Source organism: Asterias rubens, chromosome 7 (assembly GCF_902459465.1).
Source record: "Asterias rubens chromosome 7, eAstRub1.3, whole genome shotgun sequence".
Taxonomy (NCBI): Eukaryota; Metazoa; Echinodermata; class Asteroidea; order Forcipulatida; family Asteriidae; genus Asterias; species Asterias rubens.
This window is the reverse complement of record NC_047068.1, coordinates 20,775,138-20,803,128: the sequence shown is the minus strand read 5'-3', so window position 1 is coordinate 20,803,128 and position 27,991 is coordinate 20,775,138. Positions and strand designations below refer to the sequence as shown.

Below are 27,991 nucleotides of genomic sequence, written 5' to 3'. Positions count from 1 at the left end.
TAACTCACTTGGTGTGTACACATATTAGTAATCTCATCACTTGGTGTATCACAAGACATAAAATAACGAATGTGAATATTTTGACTCAATTGGTCATCGGAAAATGCAAGAGGATAATGAAAGAAAAAAGACCCTTGTTGCCCAAATGTGTGTGCTTTCTGATGCCAAAAAAGGGCTTCAGGCGTGAAGTCTTTTAATATGTTGAGTGAGAAATTATCTCTGTCTCAAAAACTACGTGAAATACTTCGGAGGGAGCTGTTTCTCACAATGTTTTATGCTATCAAAAGCTCTCTAGGCGCTAGTAAGTTTGTATGCATGGTCATTCGAGAAAGACTCTGCTAGGGTCGAAACCCCAGACCATTAACTATTTTTAAAAGTTATATGTTAACAATTATTTTGTAGTTTTTGGTGGTGTCTAGTACCTTTAAACCACAGCATATTAGTCTTTGCCTTCAAGTACAAAGTATTGTTGTTTGTTGTTCTCAACCAAACCCCAAAAAGAGAGAGCTAGAGAGAGGGTCTCGAGAGAGTATGGGCGACAACAGAAAGGATGAAAGACTGGGAAAAAAGAACAGTATCAAAGTGGAATTTAACGGAAGGTTTGTCGGGAACTTTTAAACATAACCGTCGGCATAAATAAACCTCAAACTGGCCCACACCACTGGTTCTTTTGTTGGTGGCTGGTTGTGAGCCTGAAAACAGTTGGCAGTTTGGAATGTAACAATTGACTGTCGGTGAGATGTGGAATTTCTTTTCTAAATTGTTACACACAAAAAACGTAGAATCCACATTTTCGCAAGTATCTTCATGTGTTTTGGTTGTTACCTTTGCTGATAATGGGTTTTCAGAACTGAGTAAATACTGATGAGGTATTTTCAGGTCATGGCGAGGTCATTCCTGTAACTGGTGGTCACATTGTGACCTTATTATAAGATACATCCAGTCTCTTCAAACACTGTTTTTGAAAGGGCAAGGGCACCAAGGCCTTTTCTCCTCGGTAAAGGGCACCCTATGAAGAGATTCAGTAAATTTCTACTGTGGTATTTCAAGGGCACCAAGGCATCAATGCACCAGGGGGCATTGATGCCATCGCCTTCGTGCCTCCGTGAAGTTTCAGGCCTGACCTTAATATTTGCTTTTCCAGATTAACGTTTTCATCGTAATGATGAGGCAGCCTCAAACCTTCTAATCCCCTCAGAAGCCCCCCCCCCCCCCCTCCACACTTGCTTTGCCAGCCCCTTAATTTTGAATCGGTTCTCCCCTTTGGCTGTTTGGTCGTATTGCAAACGCTCTTGAGTAGTTGGTTATTGATCATAGGAAGTTCTGATAGCACCTCAGTCTTCTTATCATTTACCCTTAGGCCGTTCTGCTTCACTCTAAAGATATTAAACTCTTTAAGGGGGCCAGTTTGCTTGTTCTGTTTTTGACGCAGACTTTGTGATTCAATTCTAATGTTGTGTGAGAAAGATGTAGGCCTATTTTCAATATTGGTTGATACCCATATTCAAGTGTGAAAATATGAATTTATCAAGTGGAAAATTATACGTTTCTGCATTTGAATTGGTGTATGCTAATTGGTGTATTTCAAAGTGTTGTAGTGTCTGGGAAGAAACCTAACATGGACTGTTACGTTAAGGACGTGTGATATGGATGAACGAGATAAGTTGTTTTCGTGGGTTGAGCAACACGGTATATAAGGCAGGGGTGATGAGGTCACAGTTTATATGAAGCTGTACGCCCTCAAGCAGGGACAGATGGAGAAGTATCTATACAGTATACGGTAGAGCATGACTTGCATTATTAACAACTCATTTATTTACAGTAATATGCTACTTCATTCAGCAATGCCTCACTTATACACAGAGATTGCACTTTCCAAAACAACCCGACTGTACCGTGTCTACCTTTAATCCTGGGGCGATGGACGATCATGCACAACGCTATGCCTTTTAGTTATTCTGTATATAGACAGTGTGATTATTATAGCTAGGATGATGCATTGCCTCTGCACATCATTACAGTTCCCTCCTCTCCTTGTCAAGAGACAACATCCTTCCCCGCATTTGCAACCGCAGCACCCTTCCCGAGTCTAATGGGTCGAGGGGAAAGAGCTCCAGTACACGGACACTGACTTTGCAATTTTCTTGGATGAGTCTCGGAGGGGTTGGAGTGTCGCCGCCGCCGCAAGGCAAAGATGGTTTTTATTTTGGGTTAGGTGATTACATGGTTTATGGATGTGAGAGAGAAAATCTCCAACCACGTCACCGTGTGTACAACATGCCCTGGTAATTTGTCTCTTCCACGCCCTGCGTTGCTGGAGAACAAAAGGTCTCGTGGAGATGTTTAAAAAAAAAAAATGCTAACAGTAAAAGAGAAATGAATGCAGGTTTTCTTGTCGTCTAATCTTGGATCGTTGTGAAATTTATACGGGGGATTTGGACAGTCTTGTCCCCGGGGGTTTGTGGAGGGTGTGTTGGTTAGTTACATGATTTACTGAGTGACGAGTTTCCAAGCCACAATCTAGACGTCGGTTTCACCCAAGGCCAGGGTAAATATTGTCCTCAACTTTTCACACACCTTGACTGAGATTTAGTCAGCAGTCACAGTCATGGATAGTGTTTACAAACACTCGAAAATAGCTTTAGTAAAACAATTCAGCCTGGGCAGTCGGGCCGTCTCGGTAGTTTTTACCTCCCTGCCTTTCACCTTTCTGGACCCCTGGTTTGATTTCCGGACCAAGGCCTTGCATGAGGATTCGGGTTTTTCAGTCCCTGCCTGACTGCTTGGGTTTTCCCTTCTTGTGTATAAACAAGCCATGGGAGGGTGTGAATGACAGGTACATAGTTTCTAAGACCAAGTGTAAGATGTATTGTGTTGTGTCACTCGTGAACACGAATCCACATGTTACCACCAGAGCTTCGTACTCCTCACACCTTCCCCATGCAAGGGGCGGTACGTTAAAGGCAGTGGACACTTTTGGTAATTACTCAAAATAATTATTAGCATAAAACCTTACTTGGTGACAAGTAATGGGGAGAGGTTGGTGGTATAAAACATTGTGAGAAACAGCTCCCTCTGAAGCGCCATAGTTTTGGAGAAAGAAGTAATTTTCCACGAATTTGATTTCGAGACCTCAAGTTTAGAACTTGAGGTCTCGAAATCAACCATCTAAACGCACACAACTTCGTGTGACAAGGGTGTTGTCTTCTTTCATTATTATCTCGCAACTTTGATGACCGATTGAGCTCAAATTTTCACAGGTTTGTTATTTTATGCATATGTTGAGATACACCAACTGTGAAGGCTAGTCTTTGACAATTACCAATAGTGTACACTGCCTTCAAGTTTTAAAAGAAGGGTTCAATTACTTTCATTTACTACACATTGATAAAACATTTTTAAGAAACAATGAGGTGACTTGACTTACCATAATCCGTCTTGCAGTATCTCTTCTGATTTATCTGACTGCTTGCCTTACAGCTCGGGCATTCATCTACAGAGATAAAACAAGTACAATTCATTAAGAAAAGTAAAGGCGCATGCTGTTGGATGTTGGTTTTACATTTGCAGATGATTTGAGTGTATAGCATAGGAAGATGGGCTATACCGCTAAGCCACATGTTCATGTATGTGCGCAATTATTAATTTCAATTTCATCAAGCGAACTGTTAGCAAAGATGATATTTTAATGGAAGTTCATATTTCTATAAAATGTACATCACTGAACAAGTGGCACTTCAACCCTCTCTTTACAAAAAGAAGTACACGCTACTGCCTCGAAAGATTTATCATCACGGCAGCTATATCAGTACGCACTGGCACTTATTACACAAGTCACTGGCATCAATCAGAATGTGACGTCCTGGCACAGTTCCGTTTCAACTTGAAGAAAATGAAGATGTTCTTGCGTGAAAAACACATTCCCCTAAATAATTCCACTCTAAAGGCAAGTTATTATACCCTTTGGTTTGGGGAACATTCGCTTGTTTCAATCCTAAATAAATGTAGAGGTAGACAATAGAACTATTACCTGACCTGTCATACAAAAAAAATCAAAAGGTTTTTGTGTTTTTGAGATATAGCCGAATAATCCGTATTAAACTATTAGGAATAGTGAGAAGCGTTACTGCAGTAACACTTCAAATTTGGGGGCATACCAACTTATATCTGTTTACTTAACCGCATAACTTCAAGTGAAATGTTTTCTCAAAACGCTTTATACTATCGAAAGCTGCATGTTGTAGGCTTCTATTCTAACCCAAAGTTTGTATTGTCATCATTAATAATGAGTGTTTACCGAAAGTATACGCTCCCTTTAAAAGCTGGCTACAGTCAATGTTATACATCTTTCCATACTCAAGACAAAATAGATTAATCATTATGAGAAACTGCTCCCCCTAACTGTGGCACACCATATGTTAGAACCATGTAACACTTTCTTCCATTTTGATATCTCCCCGAAGGCATGGTGGCAATGTCCCCTGCTTCAATCGGTATGTACCGGGGAGGCAATCTTGAAATACTTGGGTGTTTTTTTTTCAGTCTCTTTGACCACAGACTTAAAGTTAAAGTGATGATCCGAACAGGTGAATCTTATTTGAACATTGTTAGGATGTTCAAGACCAATGCCTCTCTTTAATTAATCTCCACACATAGTCATTAGAGAATATTACACGAGGGTACAACAGTTAAATCATATATAACATATACATTAATATACAATGAAATAAGTACCGTAATAGTATAATGTCTCTTTGGGTCTTATTTTCTAAAGCAAAACATGAATCTAATTATTAGGAATCATCATCACTGATCCACGTTAACATTTAAACGATTTCTGTGTGCTAAACAAAGATTGTGTGCTTGTTTGAAAATCAAGCCCTCGTCAGTTTTGGACGTGCGCATTTGTACTTTAATATATACCATGGTAGTTTGGCTGATACCCTTTTCTGCTAAGCTCATTTCATGACAACTACTTATTGTGCTTAAGCAGCTCTATAAAATTGGGCCCTGAGCGCCATTGGATAGTGTTGAGTAAATCCACAGAGAGCTCAAGTCTCATTCCTTCGTTTTTGTTCCAGGGGAAAATAAATCATAGCATTTCGCTGTCGTCTGCTACCGCGGTTTGTGAATGCAGTTTCACGATGAATGCAAACAAAGAAATTACATTTCTGACATACGATAAGCGCCAATGATATGAAATGCACACCCCGTTTGAAATTAGTGGCAACTTTTTTCAAAGTATTGGTGTAATTTATGATTGCAAGTGGCTTGGGGTTCATAACTGTTCATAGACTATGGAAAATCTGATTTTTTTTCCTTTGGGGACCACATAGCCTATCCAGCACCACTAGAAAGGATCCCATTAAATTAAGGGGCACAGACATGGGGAGGGACATGAAAGAAACAAGTAAACTTGGTAACCACATACATCCCACCAATTGTGTGATTTTAACTTGGTATTTTGTGTAATTAATTTTGTCTTGCTCGACAAACCAATTGTTATCTAAAGATGGAACATACAGAAGACAACCTGATTCATGGTGCCTTACTTGGGTGGTTATTATAGGTCCCGTGTGATCAAATCTGTTTGGGTCAGTATGCACATGAATCTGTGTCAACATGACACAGAAATGGGCCAAACTAAGTTTATATGCTAGTTTTAAAAACTAGTTCCTGGGTCAGTCTGACCTAGATATGGGTCAGACCTCTTGGATCTGGAATGCATGTCAGTTCTGACCCGGTGTGTTTAGCGTAAATAAGTCGGTCATGATACGAATGGTATGGAAAAGGTATATTACCCAAATTTGTGTAACATGGACAACGGTATGGACAATGTGAATGTTTAAAACACAAATCATGTGTAGCCCTTGAGTATACAAAAATTCGCACTGAACTTGTACCATGATCATGTAAAAACGAGTTTTTTGTGTGTTTGCAATGACTTGTAATAAAACGAACAATGCTCAGTTTGTCTGTGTCACGCCAACAAGTAACTCAAGTTCACCAGAACATTATTGAGCCGGCTATAAATTGAGCTCACTGCCAATTTGCCAACACGATTACTACGAACATGAATGTTTCAGTCACATTAGACTAGTGAACAGAACTTCATTATCTTAATGAGTTATGGTAGTAGTGCAAGAAATTGACATTGGCAGAATGTTGTAGGTTGACGTCCTCTGAATGCGTGTCATAAGGATTCTTCCTCCTACGGTAAAATATGTCTTCATAAAATCGGGAGGACTTTTCCATAAATCTGTTTCTAGAAAGAAAATAAGTCGGTCATGAACGACGTGGGTTCAACCGGCGTAGAGCCTAATAAAAGCTCATAGCACCTTGACTTATGATTGACTCGTCAGAAGACAATTCAATCTGTGCAAGAACAAAAGGGATCTGTTTTCACAACAAAACCTTAAACCTTTCATGCTATCAATTCAAATATTTCTAACGGCATGGTTGGACTATTTTGTTACATACCAGAAAGTAAACAGAACAATGGTTGGTATTATTGAAGATCATAGTTTTACTCTGTGCAGTTAGGTCAGGCGCATCGAGGCAGAGAATACTTGGCATTTTTCGGAGTTTGTATTTTTTTACTCGTTGTTTGAGAATGCGAGTCAGGCGGAAACGTGAGGAATTAGTTTTGCTTTTCCCGTCTCTTCTCTCTAAAAGTATGTCATTAGGTTTGAACAGATCTCTTGTTTTGTTACATTCCCAAAGAGTCCATGTTTGCTATCAGGTATGTACTGTCTCGCACTTAACCACATCGTGATGTTGCCACCCATGTAATGTTAGTACGAGTGTGAATGATATTATAAAATGTACTTTGGTTGTTGAGAATTCTTAAAATGTTTCAGACCGTAAGCTAGACTACTTCAAGTTGAGAACTTACCAAAACAGTTGCTGTTTTAGTCGCAACAGATACAATGATGGCTGGGAAAAAATCTCTCTCATCAAACAAAAACAACAACAACATTCAAAGTGCCCGGCAAACACAGTTGTTGTTTTGAGCACGGGTTCAACAAGGGGGCTATCAAAAGATTGTACACAAAACACTGAAACAAACTAATCTCAAAACGATCAAAATAAATGTACCGTGTTACAACTAAATCACCTTGGGAGATATTTTTATCAATACGAATCTGTGAGTGTTATAAAAAACCCTATTTACATGTATGCACACTATTAACATGGTATAGAATTGACCCATAGAGAGCTCCATGGCTGACCCAATTCACATGACGTCATGACATACGATCATTAACTGCGCCATTTTGGATGGTAGATTCCCGTGTGTGAATTGGGACAGAAGAAAAACAACTTTTAGCCTTTAAATAACTTTTATTTCCTTAAGTTAATAATCCTCTAAGTTGTCTTTAGGTTTGTTCGCACCGATCGTGTCCTTTACTCACAGGATCCCACATTAAAGTTCATTGAAACTCGGGCCGTACTTAATTTCAAAGGAAACCCAGTTGACCTAGACAAGTGCCTTCTAATTTACTAAACCCAACGTAATTTTGAGTGGAATTTAGTCAACATCCCCACTTCAATTAGACCTGTCAGTATTATTATAGTGACAACAATTGTGTCGGGGGGGGGGTATTCGTTATTTAGAGAACACGTGACTTCTATTTACATATGGGGCGCCCTCTTTTGAAATGTTCTATATGTGTCGACCATTCGAATATTTTGAAAGTGTCAATATTTTCAAATGGAGAAACTCGAAGACTTTGGGATACACCCCAATCTAGCACACATTACTGTCTATGGATTAAAACTTATTTCCAATCTCCCTGTGTATAGTTCTCAACGTCGAAATTCATTTAATACCTCGCTGAAATGTTGGGGGGGGGGGGATACAATGCAACGGACGTCTCGACAAAAATTGCTCGCAAATCACTTCATCAATTACTTTAGCTAAGTTCAGTGTCCTTTCTGAGGCTTAACACATAAGTTTAAGGGGTACAAAACATTAACACCTGGGCCGAGATCATAGAAAAGAATCAGTTTCATGGCACTGCAAGGCATTTCTGACTGTCACATTTTTACTAATGTTCCTATTGACAGACATACGGCTTCCTGTTAGGGCACCTCTGAACACGAACACCTTAAAGGGATAAACACAACTTCATGTAAAGGTATCAATTGCACACACATGACCTGACAATCGTGATGTATAACCTACTTTAAAGGCACTGTGATTATTAACTGGGATTGTGAAGGGGGGGGGGGGTTTCTGGTCCTGCAGAATTTCCCTTCACTGAAATTCTCACCACAAAACAAACAGAGCGAATTCAATCGTATTTGGTGCTTGCTTTGATGTTACCCACAGCATTTACCATAGCGCCCTGTGCTTTTGCTATAGTGCCCAATACAAACTTCTACCTTCCCCCCATAGAAACGCCCCTACCAGTGAGCCCCTTCAAGAGAGAAGTCCAAGGTCTGGATGTGTACATGATTGTTTTATTGTATTCATTTATTTCTTTGTGCTGTGGGAAGGATTGGCTGTTGCAAACTGCTGACTGTTGTGAAAAAAGCAATTTGTTGTGACTTGGTTCAAAGAATTGCCCCATCTCGCTATTTAACAAAGCACTGCATAAAACACAACATACTCATGATAGTAATTCAGATGGGAGTATGGTTCAGTTTTTGGGTTGGTTATACCACATGTAGAATTGAACTGGATTTGTGTGAGTTATTTATTGTGCTGCACATTACCAATCCACCATACACTGTCTTTAAGCGGTTATCTTGGTTATAGTTTGCATTGTGTATATTTTCTAGCGAGAACACACCTGTGTCTCTGATATACACTTGTTGCCACACCTTCTTCCCTACAAGGGGTCAGGGGTCAGGAGGGGTCAACTTAAACAATATTTTGTTTAGACTGAAAAGCCCAGGTGTGTGAACAAGTGTTTTGACAAAAATACATTTATATACTCTATAGGCACACTTAAAATGGCAACTCCAAAAAAAGGTTTTGGGTGTTTAATTTAAACATATCCCAATCAGGACGGTATGTAACTAAAATACTAAGCAAGATTTGAGAAGGACTTGCGATTTTCTAACTTTAAACATCAATCTGACACTGTATTATATTAGATATACACTAAGTGTGCAATGATAATTTATAGCGTGTGGATAATGCAGTGCCTATTTTGTTGAAGTTTTGAATCTGTGTTTTTCCGGGAAGTTCATCATTCCATTACTAGTCCATTTAAACTACATCCCCTTTCAATACAAACAGACAAACAAAATAGTCGTATACGACGACAACAGGTAGGCCTATATAGATGTGCTTGGGAATGCTGAGTTCTAACCACCCTAGTCCATCTGTTATTTTCATTCCTAAAAACTCAATGAGAAATCTCATTATTGGTTAGATTATAGTTACACGTGTAGCGGTGTGTGTGGGTGACCCCAATCTGTATCGGTGTCACACACCTTTTTCCTCCGTTCCATCATCTTTTCACAACTCGTTACCAATAAAGCTTGCCACGGCTAAACGCTTCACCACGCTAGAGAAAAGTTCAGCAAGCTATGCTTCCTTATCCCTCAACACCTTACGCCGTAATCCTGTCGCTACCCTGACCCCAACTTGCTTCCCTTCCTGTTTCCAAAATACCGCCACCGTACAAAAAATGCACTCGCAGTACCACCAGAGGACTGCTCCCTCCTTTAGCCCTTTCCCACGACAGCGATTTAGCAAGGGTCTCTCGCTTATTTTAGCACGGTTGCGAAATTGCACGTCGTGTGAAATTATAACAATGTTAAACTGTCCACAAAAGATGGCAAATATGAGATTTCACTACGGACATTGGATGATCCATGCTCAAATTAAGCAAGGGACCCTTGCTAAATTGCTGTCGTACTAAAAGGGTTTTTGAAAACATCGAGAGAAATGAGTGGGACGGTTAAGGCTTGATGATATTATGACCCCAAGGTGCGCCAGAGTTTCAAAGGGTAGCATAATATCAAAAAGAGGAGTCAACACAAGTCGGTGCCAGAGGGTTATAATTTTGCGTGCGAGGTAAAACGGCAGTATTAATGAGATAAACAGCTTTAACACTAAAGCCATATACGAGACTGAAACAACCAATATCACTAACACACGATTTGGTAATGTTAAACGATTTCACAATATTTTGTACTTAATCTCAAAGCTTCATTTTGATATAGGGGGCCAACTGGGTGCCTACTTAGCATCAGCACTTATATATTACCCGCTCCCTCTAGAATGGAAGCAATGAGACAAACAGCTCAAAAAAAATATCGGCATAATGAGACTGAAATAACCAATACCAAAAACGCACGATTGGTAATGGTTAAACATTTCAAAATGTTTGTGTCTCAATCTTTAATTTATAGGTTCATGTTGACACAATTCGCATCCGTACTAATATTACCCGCCCCCTCTGAAAGACTGTTATATGAGATTGTTTCCAACTATCGAATTGCTATTTTGATTTGACATAGACATTCTTTATAACAAGATAAAAAGTACACATACATTTTCTGAAGGTAGTTTTACGTTGTGAGATAGATGTGACCTGGACTTGTATCTTCCAATGATGGAGTCTACTTTTAAAAGACCGCGAATACAAAATGTTGTTTCGCGATGTTGTTGCCTTGAGCCAGTGAACCCTATCACATGTTTTCAATGACTTCATTTTGAAGTCCCTGTAACTTATAGGAAAACCAATCAAAACTAACGTCTCAATTATATTTTTTCCTTGGGGGATGCTGTCCCTCAGTCAATGTCTACTCGACATCCCAAGACTCATTTTTGAAAAAACAACATTCAAATTGAATTATTATTTTTCTACATTTTTTAACTGATCAAAACACCCGATATTCCTAGTTGCCAGGTAAGCGACGTTAGAGGTTGTTTTCAGCAAACCTGGGAATTTGGGGATACTTAACCTCATAAGGCAGGCATTGGCCTATATTTAAAGACTTCCTTTTGAAATACTTGCTTCTCGTCTTGCTCATATGTTCGTGTTAACTATTATGAATACGTTTTCTATGCAAAGAAATCTACATTAACAAAATAGTTTTTTATGTTGTTGGCATTGGATTCGAAACTTTGCAAGATATAAAACTAATCTTGAAATTAGCACCACCATGCATTACCACGTCGTAGAACCACCATGTATACAGACTTTGTCATGATGTTGGACAGGTTACAAGGGCCTTGAACACTACCAAAAACTGTTGTCTTTGCATACGAAGCATATTTTTTTAACACTGTAGGCTACACCCTTGCTACAACTCAGCAAGAAACCATTGCTAAATTACTCTCGTGTGAAAGGGGGCTTAAATATCACGGTTGTCCAGTCTATAATATTGACTTATCTGGATTAATTGCTGTTTTAATTACGCAAAACGTGACTTTCTCTTTGAAACATTAACATTTCAGACCATGAGGACAGGTCATTTTCCAAGGCCTCGTTTTTTACAGATTCTTCTCCAGTATTTCTTTGGACGTGGATTATGATTTCTTACCCCTCCACCTGTCTCTAGACCTGTGATAACCATTCACCGCAACACTGTGCTTTCTTGGTGAGGGGTTAATTTCTTGGCGTTATCATTCTGACCTTGCCACGAAGGCCCCCCCCCCCTTATCTCTCTTTCTTCAAGAGTTCAGTCCAACTATGCCAACCTAAAATGATTTATCTCTCTGTCGACACCTTTCGTTTCCTACTAACTGCCCTGGTATTATTAAATGTAGCACTCCTCGCCTGTACTGTATACCCATAGAATATTCGATTGGAATTTGATGTTGCATTCTTTTCGTATTTTTAACAGCAGCCAGTAAGTTTCTCTCTTGCTCGTTTTTGCTGCCTTTTTTAAAGTATTTTTTTTATATGCCCTTGTGTAAATACGGTTTTAAGATCATATCGTAAATATTGTTTACTTGAGCATAATAGGTGTTTTCGGTAATTAAGACTGACAATCACTCTGCTGATTTTTTCAGTAAAATATTCTTGCAACATTATCTTAATACACAAACAATGGGAAAATAATAACCCAGCCTGCCATGGAAGTTGACTGTTTATTTTTATGTCAAAAAATATAGGGAGAGGCACGACTGCACTTCCTGTGTAGTCGTGTTTAGTATGCAACGAACATGGGAGAAGCAGACCATGGTAGAATTGCAAGGTTGGGCTACTCTCAAGTGGTGTGGCAACCGCCTCGCCTCATGCCGCCTATATCTGTACCAATACACAGAGCTAACCTTTTCAATGACACATGATGCCCACCCAACGCCTTCCCACACCTCGTAGCTTGTTAAATATCAGTTTGTAAAACATAAAACCAATTCCACTTGCTCCTACATTCTCATACGATGGTGCAAAGAATATTTTAAAACATCATTTGAAGATTTGTGGAATTGCCTGGTTAGGTATCAAGCAATGTTTGGTTTGCGGTAATACCACGGTGTTACCGTAAACCAAATATGACTACAACGTGAGGACTTTCAATGCTTGGAACAATAATAAATGTTATTCCTTAGGTAGATAGTCAAATGTTGTTTAAAGGCATGAGAAAAGGCTTCTTCTGAAGTAACGTAAAGATTTTGAGATCACTCTTTCTGAAAGTTTGTATATACTCAGCGACTTGAGTACCTTGTTTGGTAAATACATGCGCTATATAAAACTTCGATATTATTATTATTATTATTAAATACTAAAAGACTTCAGGCCTAAAGCCTTTTCGGCATCTAAAAGCACACAAAAGGTTTTTCTTTCTTCATAATTCACAGATTTGTTATTTATGCATATTATGTTTGGATACACCAAGTGAAAATACTTGACAATATTTCCAAATTATGTCCAGTGCCTTTAACACAAACCTCAGGTCAACCCCACTAAATCCATAAAACCCCAATTGAGCAACAATGATTCCCGATTAACCCACTAATGAAGTATATTAACTGTGATAATTTCCCAAATCCAATAAATCCTTGCCAGGTATGGCCCGCCAAAACAACAAAAAGAGAGAGGGAGAGTTTTAAGGTCACACACCACTATATTCAAAAGCCCCCCTCCTAAATCTGTCAGCCTTACAGGTGTTAAGTAGCGCCGAGGAGCTCACCTGTTGCGGGTACCAATCACCCAGGGGTAACCCCATGGGCCCCCGGTGCACCGCTGACCGAAAATAGCAGCCCTCATTTGTCAATTTCGTTTTTTATTTCTTAAAAAGAAATTATCGTTAATTCAAGGCCGTGTTCGTTAAGCAATATTTCCCGTGTCTGATTACTATGTTTTTCCGCCGGGGAAAAAGGGGGGACTACTCATGAAGGGGCGGGGCTTGTGTAAGTGAAAGGAAGGGGTCATCATGGGAACATAAGTTGGGATGGAGTGATACTTATTTGTGTATGCTGCCTTGGTATGTCACTTTTAAAAGGGAATACTAAAGCAAGATGGTAGGCCTATCCTATACTATCGTAAACCTTTAACTGCTTCAACAATGTAGGATGATTATAGACATAATGTACGTGAACACACGTATCGTGTAAGTTTAAAGCTTACAGGTCAAAGTTCAGCATAGACTTTTATCAGTCCGCCGCCATCTTTGCTTGGTTTTCAGTGTGCAACAATAAATACATATTTAAATTAAACCAACAGAGGCACCAAATTGCTTCTTCATCTGTTCTCAATCAAACTGGGACACCATTAAATATTGTTGGATTCAATGGCTGCCAATGTCCCTATGGTCACAAACAAATCTACTGTTACACATGAGAAGTTTCGAACATGAGCAATACCACAAAATAGTTTATTGAAATTTAAAAATCTAAAACAAAGATGCTAATTATTTTAAGGGATGGATACCTACCCCGCGAACGTTTAGAACAAAAGAAATACCTTTTTAAAAAGTAGAACATCACATCATACAAATAAATCTTGACGGTGTGTTACTAACCTGTGTTTGCAGGGGCAGGTGCTGGCTCATTTGGAGGTGTTGTTATCTGCGGAATTCCTGGTTGGAATTAAGAAAGTATAACATTAATGCCAGAGAAAAAGTAAAACATTAAATATATTATCAGCAACAAAAAAAGTGGGGGTCGATATGGACGATCTTGCTTATGTTCCCAAATTTAGACTGACACCTCCTTAAGAAAGGTGTTTAATCAAACTATTTCGCTATAATATATTATATGATAGAATTTCTAGAGAACATCATTTCAAACTCAACACAAGAGCTATGATGATATTTAAACACTGCTTTGCTGGCTAAAAATTGTGCCACCTCTCACTTTTTTCTTCTTAATTTTATTCTACTACAGCGGAGTAGATTTTCTGAATTCGGAAGACTTCTCAGTCCTGCTGTCCTGCTTTACAAATTACTACCTAGGCAGAAGGTAGAAAATCTGTTCATAACTTAAAATTAATGTCTTTTCCAAGTGATTCATATACGACTGCACCGCCATAAGTTCGCGCAGTTAACCAGTCGATGTAAACATCCGGATTGAGCGTTTACCATACACACCCTCAGGGGGATCCGAAAAGAAGTCTGCGATCGAACGGGGGAGCGAACGAAAACATCTGCCAAACAGTGCGAGGATTTCGAGAAAGCGAACCGGCCTGATGTCCTGCAGCGGTTTTAAAACTATTTTCAGGAGGATTCGTAACGGGGATTTTCTAGCTCCTCGAAAGCAGAAAGTATCAAATGACTCAAGATTTGTTGTCATCTTCTTGTTCGTCTTCTTCGTCTGAGATTTAAAGGCACTGGACACTGTTGGTGATAACTCAAAATAACTGTTGGCATAACAACTTACTTGGTAACGAGCAAAGAAGAGATATTGATAGTATTAAACATGAATAGTTCCCTCTGAAGTAAGTTTTTGAGAAAAGGGTAATTTTTCACCACTCACATATTAAAAGACTTCAGGCCTTTTAAAAGCCTTTATTGGGCGTATGCAAGCATACAGAGTTGTGCAACAATGGCGTTTTTTGTTCCTTTCTTTTATTATTCTCTTGCAACTTCGATGACCGATTGAGGCCCAATTTCACCAATTTATTATTTGATGCACATTATGTTTGGATACACCAAGTGCGAATACTCGTCTTTGACAATTTTTTATTACCAAAATGTGTCCAGTGCCTTTAACGGCGGACTGATACCCGAGTGGCGACTTGGACAAAAAAATGAATAAAACTGGGACGCGCTCTGATCGATCTGTGGTGTAAAGTGATCTGAGAAGCTCTTACATTACAAGTCTAAGACACCGATGGAATTTTATTGGAGTGTCCCCAAGGGAATTGATTTTTTGTTCAAGAATTCTTTTTTTGTGAGCAGATGTTTTTTCTTTAGAAAGACAGTTAGGTTTGTGAGTTTAATGACGAAGGCTTTTGATGATGACACTTGTTGCCCATAAGCGGACTGAGTAACCATGACGAACCTTTGGAATAACCAGTGATGAAACGCACTGGTAATTGGAAACATGTGAATTTGTGACAATGTATGAGTACTTCAGACCCGAAGACATGAAGTTTTGGAGTTGGGCCAAAATATGAAAAGTAATTTTTTCTGTTTTTTTATTAGCTCACTGATACTTGAGTTCCTTTTAGTTAGCCTTTTCCATGAAATATGCTAATTATGTTCACGCATTAGTACAGACCCTATTGGTTGGCAAAACGTCATAAGAGCTGTCTACATTGATCATGTATAGTTGATAATGGATATATGGTTGTGCACAAGGTAAACGCACACACGCGTATGCGTCACGCCATCAGCCCCTATTGTGCAGCATTCTTATCTCTCATCTCCAAAGTCAATGACATTTAATTTGTACAAAACGAACGGATCGGTTGTGTTTGATCGATATTTTTCATCTACATTTTGATTTATTCTGGCGTCTTCCAAGTGGGCCGATTTTTGCATTTAGATTAAAAATAACGTCCAATAGCATGAATGATGTTGGCACAAACTGCTATGTGTTTTGGTTGTTTTCTTCTTCAAATTTATAGAACAACTTGTTCTGCATCATGTGTAGGTTGAACCTGCAGTGGATTGTTTCATGTACAACTTATCTTTAATAAAAGGTATTGCATATGCATGTGTTGGTTTCTATTTCGATAATGGTTGCAATTTGATTTTTGTTCAGTTCTGAGTTGTTCTTAAATTTACTTCAGAAGGAAATTATATTTGTGTTTGATCCTTCGCTGCTGTTCTTGTTTTTGAAAGATGTATGAGGGAGAGGTCGTTGTCTGGAAGAAAACCAAATCTAAAACGCCGTTCAACTCAGATTAAAATCTTAAAATTTAAAAGGGGTTTGTGAACTCAAATAGTTTTTATTGCAGGAATCGAGGGAAAATATTAACAAGGCGATATAGATCACGATGCTAGTCTAGGTCTTGCGATTTCCGTCCTCTCTAGTTTAGATCTAAGATTGTTTTCTGTGTCCGACCCCCTTGTCACTCCCAATGGATCCAATGTATAGTGCCGATGACAGGGCTACTTCAGTATCAGGAAGCGATCTACGGAATACATTAGCAGACCATTGCACCCTAAAACACTCAAGAGATCTGAGAGAGAAGAAAACGTGTACGAAATTGACTTATTAAGAGTTTTCAGTTCACACGTCAGATTGGAAAGAAATCCTGACTTGCCTCCCGGGGGGGAAGAAAAGGTGGATGGAGAAATGTGAAGGAAAGTGCCTCCTCATGGATCTTAGAAAGAGATGAGGTGAACAGATGGAGTTCAGGAGTAAGTGGCCATGATGTTTGTGGTGGATGTAGGGGGGAAAAATCACGCAGAGTAAGAGGATATATTTTGAAAAAGGAGGGGTTTATTTATATCTGATTCGAAACAGTTTTTGAAAGAGAAAGTAGGATGATAAGAAAATTGTTGGCTTATTGCATGATTCCCATCGGTATTGAAATCGTGTACAAGATTTAATCGACATTAGTGAACATATCCCTGTGTAGTGTGTACATGTACGTGTGTAGAACACGCTTGTGGGATGTTGCTACCACATGTTCAAGCAAGTGTTTTCCCGATGTGACGTCATTGGCAGGATGGAGTTCTATTTTGAGGCTTTAGTATATCCCATTTGTGATTGTTTGTATGCTGTTTTATATTGATGAGGGATAAATGAAGATTCACGAGAAGGTGTCTTTTCATGCTGATGTCACATAAAGGGTTTACAGTTTGTTGCCCCGTATGACAATTACTCAAAATATTGGCATACAAACTTACTTGGTTACGAGTATAAAACATTGTGAGAAACGGCTCCCTTTGAAGTAACGTAGTTTTTTTCTTTTTCTTTTTTCTCACTCAAATATTAAAATACTTCAGGCCTGAATCCTTTTTAGTCAATTGAAGTACACACATTTGTGTAACAAGTGAATTTTTGCTTTTATTATTCTCTTGCAACTTCGTTGACCAATTGAGTCCAAATGTTTACATATTTGTTATTTTATGCATATGTCGGGATACACCAAGTGAGAATACTTTAACAGTTACAAAATGTGTCCAGTGCCTTAGATAGTTTAAGCGGCAATGACCGTGTATTGAGGGCAAGTTACTTTAGCTGACAAGTCCGGTCACGTCGCTGTGCCTCGATGCTCACGACACGGTGACGCATATTTTGCGCGTTGGTCGTCACTCGAGTTGTGAACCCGAGATATCAACTTTAAAACTCGCATACAACCACCAGCAAGGATTCGACCGTTCATCATGAATACATGTATGAGATGGGGAATATAATAGCGTGGGGAATATTCGGTGCTCTACATTCAGGTTTTGAATCTTTGTTTTTCTTGGAAATTCATGGCATTCCATCACTCAAAAATTTGCCTATGACCTCCTCAGCTATTGTGTGTGATTTTGTTGTTGATGTTCACGAGTGTGTGGAGTTTGGGTGTATATGATTTTTGTTTTCTCGTTATACTGTTCAATTCTGTGACTCTTAACAAACTCCTCTCAAAAAGTGGCCTACATAGCACAGTGGAAGGCCATAGGCAATGTTACAAACCCCTGGAACAAAGGGTCTCGCATTATATTAAGATATAATACACTTGCCAAAATCGACATTACTGATTACCCCCCGCCCCCCCCCCCCCCAACCCAAGGCATTTTGCTCTCCCTATTTTATCAATTCTTAGATCTCGGCCACGGGCGAGGATTGCTGATCACTGTTTTCTTAGTTAAACTATTCTCTTTTTTCTACCCGCATAGAAAAATCCACTCGCTTGGTTTGGAAAAAAGAGAAGGGCGAGGGAGGCATAAACTTTCAATGGTTTAATTTTTCCCACAAACACATAATGTAAACCGTTCTGACAGCTTATGCTACAGGGGCTATTGGACGGTTCAATAAAACTGTTAGTTTTTTCTTCTTTTCTATTTAACTCAACAAAAGAGTTTTAGAAGGAAATTGTACCGCGGGGAGTGAACTGTAAACCTCAAACAGCAGAAGGTATTGTTGAAAGTTATTTTTTTTTCAACATTTTTTTCGTCTCTCTTTTGGTTGAAAAAAACTTGTCTGGCGGTTACAAAATACAATGCACAATAAAACCTTGGTATATAGTGATACTGCGAGCGTTTTGTAAACAGGGTCGCAGAACTTCGGACAAAGTGTGCTACAACTAAAGGAATGGAGGAATTAGGCAGCCTTTATCGGACCATCGCATTTGATTTAACAATTGAACTTTTCATACATTTATAATATTTATCCGTAGTGTAAATCTTTTCTGCAACAATATGTGTTCTGTGTTCCCCATGTAGACAGAAGGGTGTTTAAGACTCATTGTGTTATTTGATTTAACATTAGACGTATATGCCGAGCATTTCATTTGACGAAACCATGACTCAGTGTGATTGCTGAAGGTTTTCTAAACACAATTATCATAAATGACCTTAAAAAAATGACCTTTCGGGAGGGGGGGGGATTAATAATCGATCCATTTATTTTTTATTTCTGTTCGATCCCATTGAGGGAGAGGATGGGATTTCCCGTTTACGCCACGTGTCAACTACTTCAATGCCACATTTGTCGCAATCGAATGGGTGAACAAAAACGGTATTTGAGAGAAGCAGGGGACACGACCCCATTAGGACTTTCTGTCTAATCAAAATTATCATATTAATTGGCTGCCTTGGTTTGGCTGCTAAATATGGTTCCCCCATCTCCACCGAAGCCCAACCCTTTCTGACATACACGTCACTAACCGTCACGTCTTTAGTCGCTCTTTTCCCATATTATTACCCGAGTGAGGCTCAGGAACCAAATAGACTGGTACCTAGAAGTTTATGCTGTGACAACATAATTATATTTGCCTATGCTCAGTGACCCGAAATAGCTTTTGAAAACGTCCGCCAAAACACACCCCGAATTTCAAATGGTCAAAGGTGGTCCGATTCCATCATGTGGCAATATTTTTCAATTCTGTGTTAAGTGTTCTTAGATAGCATAATCGGTCATTATTTTTACTTCCGCATTCAGCGACCCACAAAGAGCATTTGACAACACACCCTGATTTGCAAGATGTTCAAAGGCGGTCCAAGTTCATCAATCTCCTTTTAAGTGGGAATAGGTGAGTAGTGGGATGGTGGGCTTGTCTAAAATAACAGTAAGAATTCACTCTCCAGTCAGTGTTCTGATCGAGCCCTGTGTGTCATGTCACTGTGGAAACGGACCCATTAAAATCCCCTGGGAAGGATCATGACACCGTGTTACAGCGTACTTCAGCTGAAACAACACCTTAGAATGGTGAAAGATGTTACCTTGACAACAAACCCAACTTTTTAAATTGAAGGACTTCTCTTTGGAGTGTTGTGTTGTGTTGTATGCTGCAGCTTGACACTTGTTGGTCTACGAATAAGAAATGCCATTTCCATTTGACATTTAAGTGGCTGGTTTTTTTTTTTTTTTTTTTTACAAGGACGATAGCATTTCTGTTCAAGTTTTGGTGTGAAACTAAATCGGTTTACGTCAATCATGTCAATATATCTCTTTAAAAAATTACAATATGTTTTCTTAGACTTTAATATGTTTGCCCTTGTCGTTAATCGTTGATTTTTGTCTGGCTCTTTAATGTTTCCACTGTTTCTGTGCGTTAACAAATCTGGCCAAATCATGGCTGTATTCATATTGGTTAATAATGTAAGACTTTTTATGTTGTTTTTTTGCCATAGCTTTTCAGTATTGTTTACTTAATGAGTATTTAAAGGTTTGAATGACAATTTTCCTCTGGTGGAAAAAAATAATGATATTGTTAGACGAGGCACAGCCAAGTTTAGAAATTTGTAGTTTTTGCCTTTAGAAACGTGTTTGGACCGTGGCGGTCATTATGCCCAATTCTGCACTATATCACGTCTCGACAACGTAGTAAAGCTTGCTCTGGCCATCTCGCACCACAGATCCCCACATGCACGTTTTTTTGTTTAGACCCTCTTGAGTTGTGAATGGTCAATACCATTATGTGGGCTCTTTAGCAGTAACGTACATTAACGCTTGCTCTGGCCATCTGACATCACAAATCCCCACACGAACGTTTGTGAAATATTTTAAATCCGTGAACGCCTTTATAAATGGTCAATACGTGAGAGGCCAAGGTTGGAACTCATCGGTCTTTTTTTTTTTGCTTTTAAGTCGGGTGTTAAGGAGAATCACAGCAGGTTTTAAGTACTCGTTGCATCTCAACAAAAGTGGTGAATTTTCTGGGCAGAAGTAGGCGTGGCATCGTCCACCTGCGGCATTATTACGCGCACTTTGTTGTAATGCCTTCACACCGTTAGCCTCTTGCACTACATATACACGCAAACTGTTAGACTTAATGACAAGTCGTTAGTCAGTGTCATGTAACGGTCACAGTGCGATTATACATTCATGCAACGATCGTATATTATTGGGATCGAGGGTGTGTGTGTACCGTCCCCGCAACGATACACAGTGCGACGGGCGGCGAATAAGGACGCACAACAATTACCGATTTGATTTCAAGACTAAGCAAAACGGATGCTTGCTATATCATGTATCCTTAAATACCTGGGTAGAAATACAGTGCTTAAAAGTCCACTTACTCGTGAGGGTTTATAATTTTAACATGATGAGGTGCTCTTGTGCAATTTATGAGAGAGCCTGCCGGCTGTGCACATTGTGGCGTACAGATTACACACTCTTGAGCTCAGCAAGTTTGTGATGTGACAAATGGGTGGATGAATGGCGAGTGTGTGCAAAAATACAACATTTAACAATGTACACTAATTATACAATAATTAAGAACCTCAGGCTACAACAATGTAGCGGTAAACATGTCAGCCTGGGCCATCCGTTGTGTCTACCCAAACTTGACATTCCAGAAAAACCCTGGATAAAATTATGTCTTGGTTTTACATTAAGGTGGATATTGGAAAGTATAAAGTTGCAGTTTTTCTTCCTGCTTACTTCATGTGTTTTGGGTAATGACTTTTTGTCTGATTAAAGCAGGTTTCGTTACTAAACAATCGGTTATGCGAGGACCTTACTGGCCCCTCTGATAATAATGACCACTTTAAACCAGTCAAAATAACCATGACACAAACTTACCAATTGTGTTAAGTGCTCAGCAGAGGTAGGCTACCAGCCAAAACTCCATGTTATAAAATATCGTACTGGTACCCTGCCACCTCAGATTAGCAGAGAGTTTGATAAACTTGTCCAGGTCGTTTTACTATTACAACTATTCCCACATAAGCAGGTTATATGAGGTAATATATCGACGGACTAAGTCCCAATTTGACTTTACATAAAACAAATGATCATTGACTGATAGGTCAATGTATTGATGGTTCAATGCACTATCGATGGCCCAGTCATTACATGTTGGTAAACCCTGCAATTGAAATAATCATTAAATAACTATATACATTGGTGCATACCTTTGATCTCTACAAGTGTGTGGTGACCAGTGCAGATGAACATTGTGCACATAGAAAGGGAAAAGAAGATTAAGAAAGAAACAAAAAATATTGCAATTAGCTACACAATTTGGGTCAGATGACCTTGTTTCCCTACCAACAAATACTAACTTTTATAGTATTCTTAACAATATCTATGTCTTCACCCATGAACATTAATCTTCTTTAATCTTTTGTCATTTGTTTTCTTCTACGATTATAGTGTTTGATTCGTTTTTGAGAACACTGTGGTCAAATGAATTTATTTTTATGTCTATACTTATTCAGCCATCTTAAAGTGAAGTTGTTTATACATCTGTATTTTTAGTGGAAATAGTCAGCTAGTTTTCTCGAGAACTACTACTGGACCAGGAGTTAGGTTTGGAATCAAACAACTTCCACAACACAGCGCCACCCGTGGGCTATTTATCAAGATTATTCATACGAATACTTAAAAAAAAACATGCATTGTATCAATGATGAACTAGTTTTGTACTTTCAATGCAAGATAACAAAAAGCAAAGTGCACCCGGACTTTCACCAAAGCCAAAGATCTAGAATGTCCATGGGTGAAAACAATTCTTCAAACGGTACAGAACATACTTGTACGTGTACTTTCCATAACAGGAATAAATAACATTAGTGTTCCTTTCAACCCTTCATCTATTTCTTGAATCAAAATTCAATTATTATTATTATTGTTTGATTGTCAAGCGCATCACAAACCACCAAGCTTTGTTTCCCCCCGAGAGAAAGAAAAGCTAGATAGATATAGAAATAAAGCGCGACAGAAATTGAGATAAATTTGTGTTTCTTGTATTCAAATGATTTCTGTGGCTGCTGAAAACTCCGTGAACAGAAATCCTTGGCTCCCTCCGCAGAAAAAAGCTTAATAGAAAAGAATGTAATTCAGCCACATAATTGTGTATTTATGGATTTATTTGTCGCTGTGAAGTGATTTATGAACTGTGCCCCAAGGCTTTCTAAGCCCTTGAAGAAAAGCACTGAGGCCACTGCGTTATATAGGCGATTGTGAAGAAAGAAAGAAAGAAAAAGGAATAAACATTTGCCACAAGACCAAACTATCATGCAAGGCTAACATGCAGTCGTACCCACCCACTTTTAGCGGGGAATGCAATCTAATTTAGCGTGCATTTAACGAAATAGGTCATTATCTGAAAACGGCTGCCCTGATTGGTTTTTTTTCTCTGTTAGTTTCCTTTGCTTAGCTGCCATGTTGCAAGGTTTTGGTGTCAGCTGGTAAAACACTTTTGTTGTCCTCAAGGTCTGACTTGGAATAAAAAAGAAAAGTCGAGCAGAGAGATTTCTGGGCTCGCTATGGCTGATCCAATTCAGTGGAAATGGGGATAAATTGGCTGACGGATTCTCGAGAATGAACACAGGACAACGGCAATCTAGTCAGAATTGATCAGTGGATGTGATTCGTTGTGAGGAAAAATTACCTCAGGCCAATTTGATTTTCTTTCCCCTATAAAGTAGGAGATGAGAGTCGAATTTCTAGATCGAGGATTATAGATGAGGGAAACATCATGTGGAAAAATATTTTAAAACAAAATGCAAATTTTAAGTAAAATATGTGTAAATCTGTATTGTTTTGTAGTAATTACATGTGTGTAACTATCTTGCCGGGTAGATTATGTTCTTTTGAAAACTTGTCTTCGGAATTCGGGAGACTTCTGTAGCGGTATTGTTTCAAATTTGTGTCAGATCTAGTGAGAATGGATCTGGGTTTTAGATAATTTTGGGGGTTTGAATTTTAGCTTCTCAAGAAAAGCTTTTAACAAAATGAAAAGTGATCTGGTTTTGTGCTTTCCATCCCCTTTAAAACGTCAGAATAATTTGTTGTCATCAAAAATGTCCTTTTCCAGAATATCACACATTTTTACCCCGTATGACTGTTTTATATTTGGCCAGCTGCCAGGTGTGAAATATATATAAAAATGCCACCCTGGAAACCGTCTTGTTTTACCTGCCCTGCAGCACTATTTCCCGCCACAGGCAGTCAGACAAGTGTTAGGGTGTAGCCCGCAAGTTTCCATGTCAAGTCCAAAACCCTTTTTTCCCTCTCTTCCTTGCAACATGAGCCCAGCTTAGAAACGAACAGTACCATGTTCGGATGTATTATATGGCAAGTCGTATCTATTGAATTGCTATTTTCGAAAGCCCGACTTTGTCTTACGGCTTTTGGCTACGGTTCCAATGACCTGAACTGAAATCCAATTACTAAGGCACGGAGCATTTCAATGTCGCTGATGGAGCCGTTAGTCACTAAGCCGAATCATCGAGCTTTCGAACAAGCCAACGGTATTCACAGGTCGGCCATCCTGTCTGTTTTCCCCCAAGACGTACACTACTTATTGCGGTAACCAGACTCATGTATTCACAATGTCAATGCTCTTTTATAAAATAAAGGAAAATACCACATGGTTTGAGTTAATGAACCATGAATCTGGAACACTATTTTGTAGGAATTAATAACAGTACACACTAATTTGTATTTAAAGGATGTGCAAGAAGAACATTCACCAATACCTGTTTATGCTGTTGCATTAATGTAGTATTATTCATACATGCGTTAATAAACTGTTACCCAGTTAAACACTAATTAATGACCATGCCATGCCTTGCTGGTTATGTTAATCGCGATTTAAAAGTAGAGCCAGTAAAAATAAAATCCACATTAACGAGCAAATTAATCCGGGGTTTGTTTTGTTTCAATTAATACTTGTTAGGGAGAAGTTCTTATTGCAGCAACTGCCATAGATTATCAGATATTGGAGATTATTCTAACTGTAGCGCCCCCCCCCCCAAAAAAAAAAAGAAGAAAAAAAAAAAAAAGTCATATGACTAAAGATAGCTAGGCTATCAACACTATATACCCCTTTAAGGAAGTTCAGTATTGGGTAAAAAAAAAATCAAGTTCCGGTAAAAGTAATGCCACAAAAACCCTTATATTTATGAAGAAAATACTTGTGAGGTTTTTCTCAACAAAGACAAGCAATATAAGCTTGAATCTCTCTTTCCTTGCTCACACAAAGGCGTTTCTTTTTATAGAATGACTGACCCCTTTCATTAAAAAAAGACCTTCAGAATTTACGAAAGTGGGTGGCCATATTTTATATCGAAGGAAATCGAGTAATTTTATATGATTTGCCCTGACAAAGAGAACTGCGAGGTAAATATTATAATGCCCAAATACCCATTGCTGTGCCATTATTGCCAAAGATATTAAAGTAACCCTTAAACCCAGATTGGAAAGTCTCGTAGAATTCAAAGAGTTTCTTGTATAAACAGAAATAAGCGCCATTATGTATCAACTAAGAACTAAGAAGCTAGAAGCTACAACACAAATGCAACTGTTGACCCCATAGAAACAGGTTTTAAACTACCGCTTTTTTTTTTAAAGATAAACAATTTTTTCTCTCTTTAGATGTAAGCGCCATTTATTATCCGCTAAGAAGCTAAAAGCTACAACATAAAGCCAAATTGTACACCCTAATGGCTTAAAAGAAGCTGGATTAAATCTACCACTTGTGTTTTGTTTAGAACTTAGAAGATGCAAATAACTACTTAAATATTCAGTAATGAATACACATAGTGCAAACCTCAAGTTTTGGCAAACCACCACAGAAAGCAACAAATAAAAAAACAAGGCTTTTTTGAAAATTTCTAGCTAAGGAAAAAGCTTCCATAGTATACCATCAGGCACAGAAAGGAACAAACATTTTTCTCTTGCAAAATTTATAATAAAAGGAGGTATCTAGCACAGGAAGCAGATATAAATAATAATTGAGGATATAATAATTCCACAAGAAATAACTGAGAAGCAAGAAATGATAAAACAAGAAACCAATTCATTCTTGATCGGTTTGACATTCCAACTCCTGAGAATTAATTACCCAGCTCAAGATCGGCTCCATCTAGGCGCGGTACAACAGTAGCTGATGATTTCAAAATAAAATAAGCAGCTCATTTAGGGATTTTTTTTTCTAATTTTTTGTATTAAAGCAAAAAGTTAATAGCTTATAACATAAATAAATGAATTAAATAAATGACAATTATAATTACGTGTGATGAAACAATGAAACGGTGAATTCTGACGCATGAACCTGTGATTGTTGGCATTCTGGGATCCATTGTTTTAAGGGAAAGTCATGGGTAGGGTCATTACAATTGGAGGGGATAAAGGGGCGTGGCTAATCAATGTCTAACAATGCTTAACACCAGGCAAACTGACCAGTTTTGTGATTTGAAGTTTCATGGGTATGTTCCAAAACAATGTGACAAACAGTCACATTTTGAATTTCCAATGCAGAGGGCCATGTATTTCAAACACCCAGTAAGATGAGTAGATTTGATTTAAAAACGTGAAGGATAGCTTAACGATACAACACTTTCTTATTCCTGTCCCCTTTTTAAGATAGGGTCTAGATCAGGTACAAATAAGGAAATTGTGTTGTGATTTCTTTCTTAGCCTTGTAAACATTGTGAGACACTGTAGGATAGGATCCAGTGGCAACATGCTTTGGCAACTGGTGGATGGGGAGCCATGCTGTGCATGATGATCTTGTGAAATTATTTATGACAAATTGAGTGCAAACATAGCAATATAAAACCAATAAAATTAAGATATGTTTAAGTGTTGTAGTTCACTTAGCTGCCGATACAGGGTTGTTCAGGGGTTTTTTCAAATTCTTTTTAAAACATAATTTGTGGCGACAACAATAAAAAAGATAACATTCCAATAAATATTCATACCGTGCTGCAGCCACTGGCTGAGCAACACACAAGGCTATGAATATTCATTGCTACTCATTACTATCCATAATCTGATTTATTGAGGCTCAATATGACGCGCGTTATTGTTCAATAATTAAAAGGGACATTAAAAATTAAGTGTGTGAGGAAGAAAGGTATTGAAGATATCGTGAACACAAGATTATGTGAAGTGAGAATGGATGGGGTGCACACAATGTGTAAATTTCAGAATTTTGATATGAATATTATTGGTTATAATAATGGTGCTTATTCATGCAGTGCAAACAAAACTCGAAAACATTATCAAACATGTCAATGGTTAGTTGGTACCCAAACGGCTTACTTATACACGGAGCAATGGTGGAGCGGCTCTGCTGGTATCCCTTCGCGCAGCGGTTGCATGTTAGTCCGGTGACGCCATCTTTGCACGGGCACTGGCCGGTGGTCTGGTTGCAGACTGTGCCGGATGAGCCGACGGGATGGCAGTTGCAAGCTGCGTAGAAAGATAGACAAGAAGGCGATTTAATAATTGGTTTATTGCTAAAATCACCTTGCAGCCAAAAAAGGCCGAATTAAATGGCATTTACAAAACTAAAGCACATATTATATTTTATTATTACAATTCGGTAAATCTGAGACAAAAATATACAGAAATACACACTAGAAAAGACAAACAAAGAAATACTGACAAATTAAGAGTTGATTAATAAAATTTTGCGGATAAACTATAAACCAGACCGAGGAATAATTGTATACACCTCAGAAATATTGATAAAATACAAGACAAAATGTCAAATTGGGACATGAGAGAATTGATCATTGCACTCAATGGGTCATCTTAACGAAGAAGTTTCACTATTTCGGTATAGTTATACCCTGGTGAGAAACTTAAGGCATACATAATTGATATGAAACCTGTAATGACCCAGTGCAACTGACGTCATCATCACACCAATCTTGGTTGAACCATTTTGTGTAAGTCTGTGCTCATTGTCGTTACCTCATGGAGACCAAGGACAAAACCAAAAAAAGCAACAAGAACAAGATTCCATCAATTCTTGAGACAGTGCAGAATTACTACCAAACCAAATTTCGGCCATCATGCTGCTTGTTATTATCGAATCATGAACACATGCACCTCGAAGTAAAAAGGAGGAAAAATACAGCAAAGAGAAAAGAAAAAGGATGAGAAATACACACATACGAAATGTACGATCACCACAGATTTGCAGACTTGTTTATAAGACGTGCACGTGTATACATAATACACCCTTTTTACTACTGTGTGACCACTTTACAATAGACTAAACTCATTATCTGA

At 38.5% G+C, this 27,991-nt stretch overlaps 1 protein-coding gene across 3 annotated transcripts in view; it reads right to left on the bottom strand.

The window, feature by feature from the left end:
• Positions 1-27,991, bottom strand: part of LOC117292194 (netrin-1-like) — a 57,233-nt gene that overhangs the window by 9,490 nt on the left and 19,752 nt on the right. The window contains exons 2-6 of one of the 3 annotated variants that reach the window (XM_033774148.1): positions 27,014-27,163; positions 25,812-25,853; positions 21,874-21,882; positions 13,933-13,989; positions 3,428-3,493 (exon numbers count right to left, since the gene is read on the bottom strand). In XM_033774148.1, the coding sequence (XP_033630039.1) occupies positions 3,428-3,493; positions 13,933-13,989; positions 21,874-21,882; positions 25,812-25,853; positions 27,014-27,163 (324 nt within the window). The remainder of the gene's footprint in view (positions 1-3,427; positions 3,494-13,932; positions 13,990-21,873; positions 21,883-25,811; positions 25,854-27,013; positions 27,164-27,991) is intronic. The other 2 variants (XM_033774149.1, XM_033774151.1) reach the window with 2 other exon arrangements.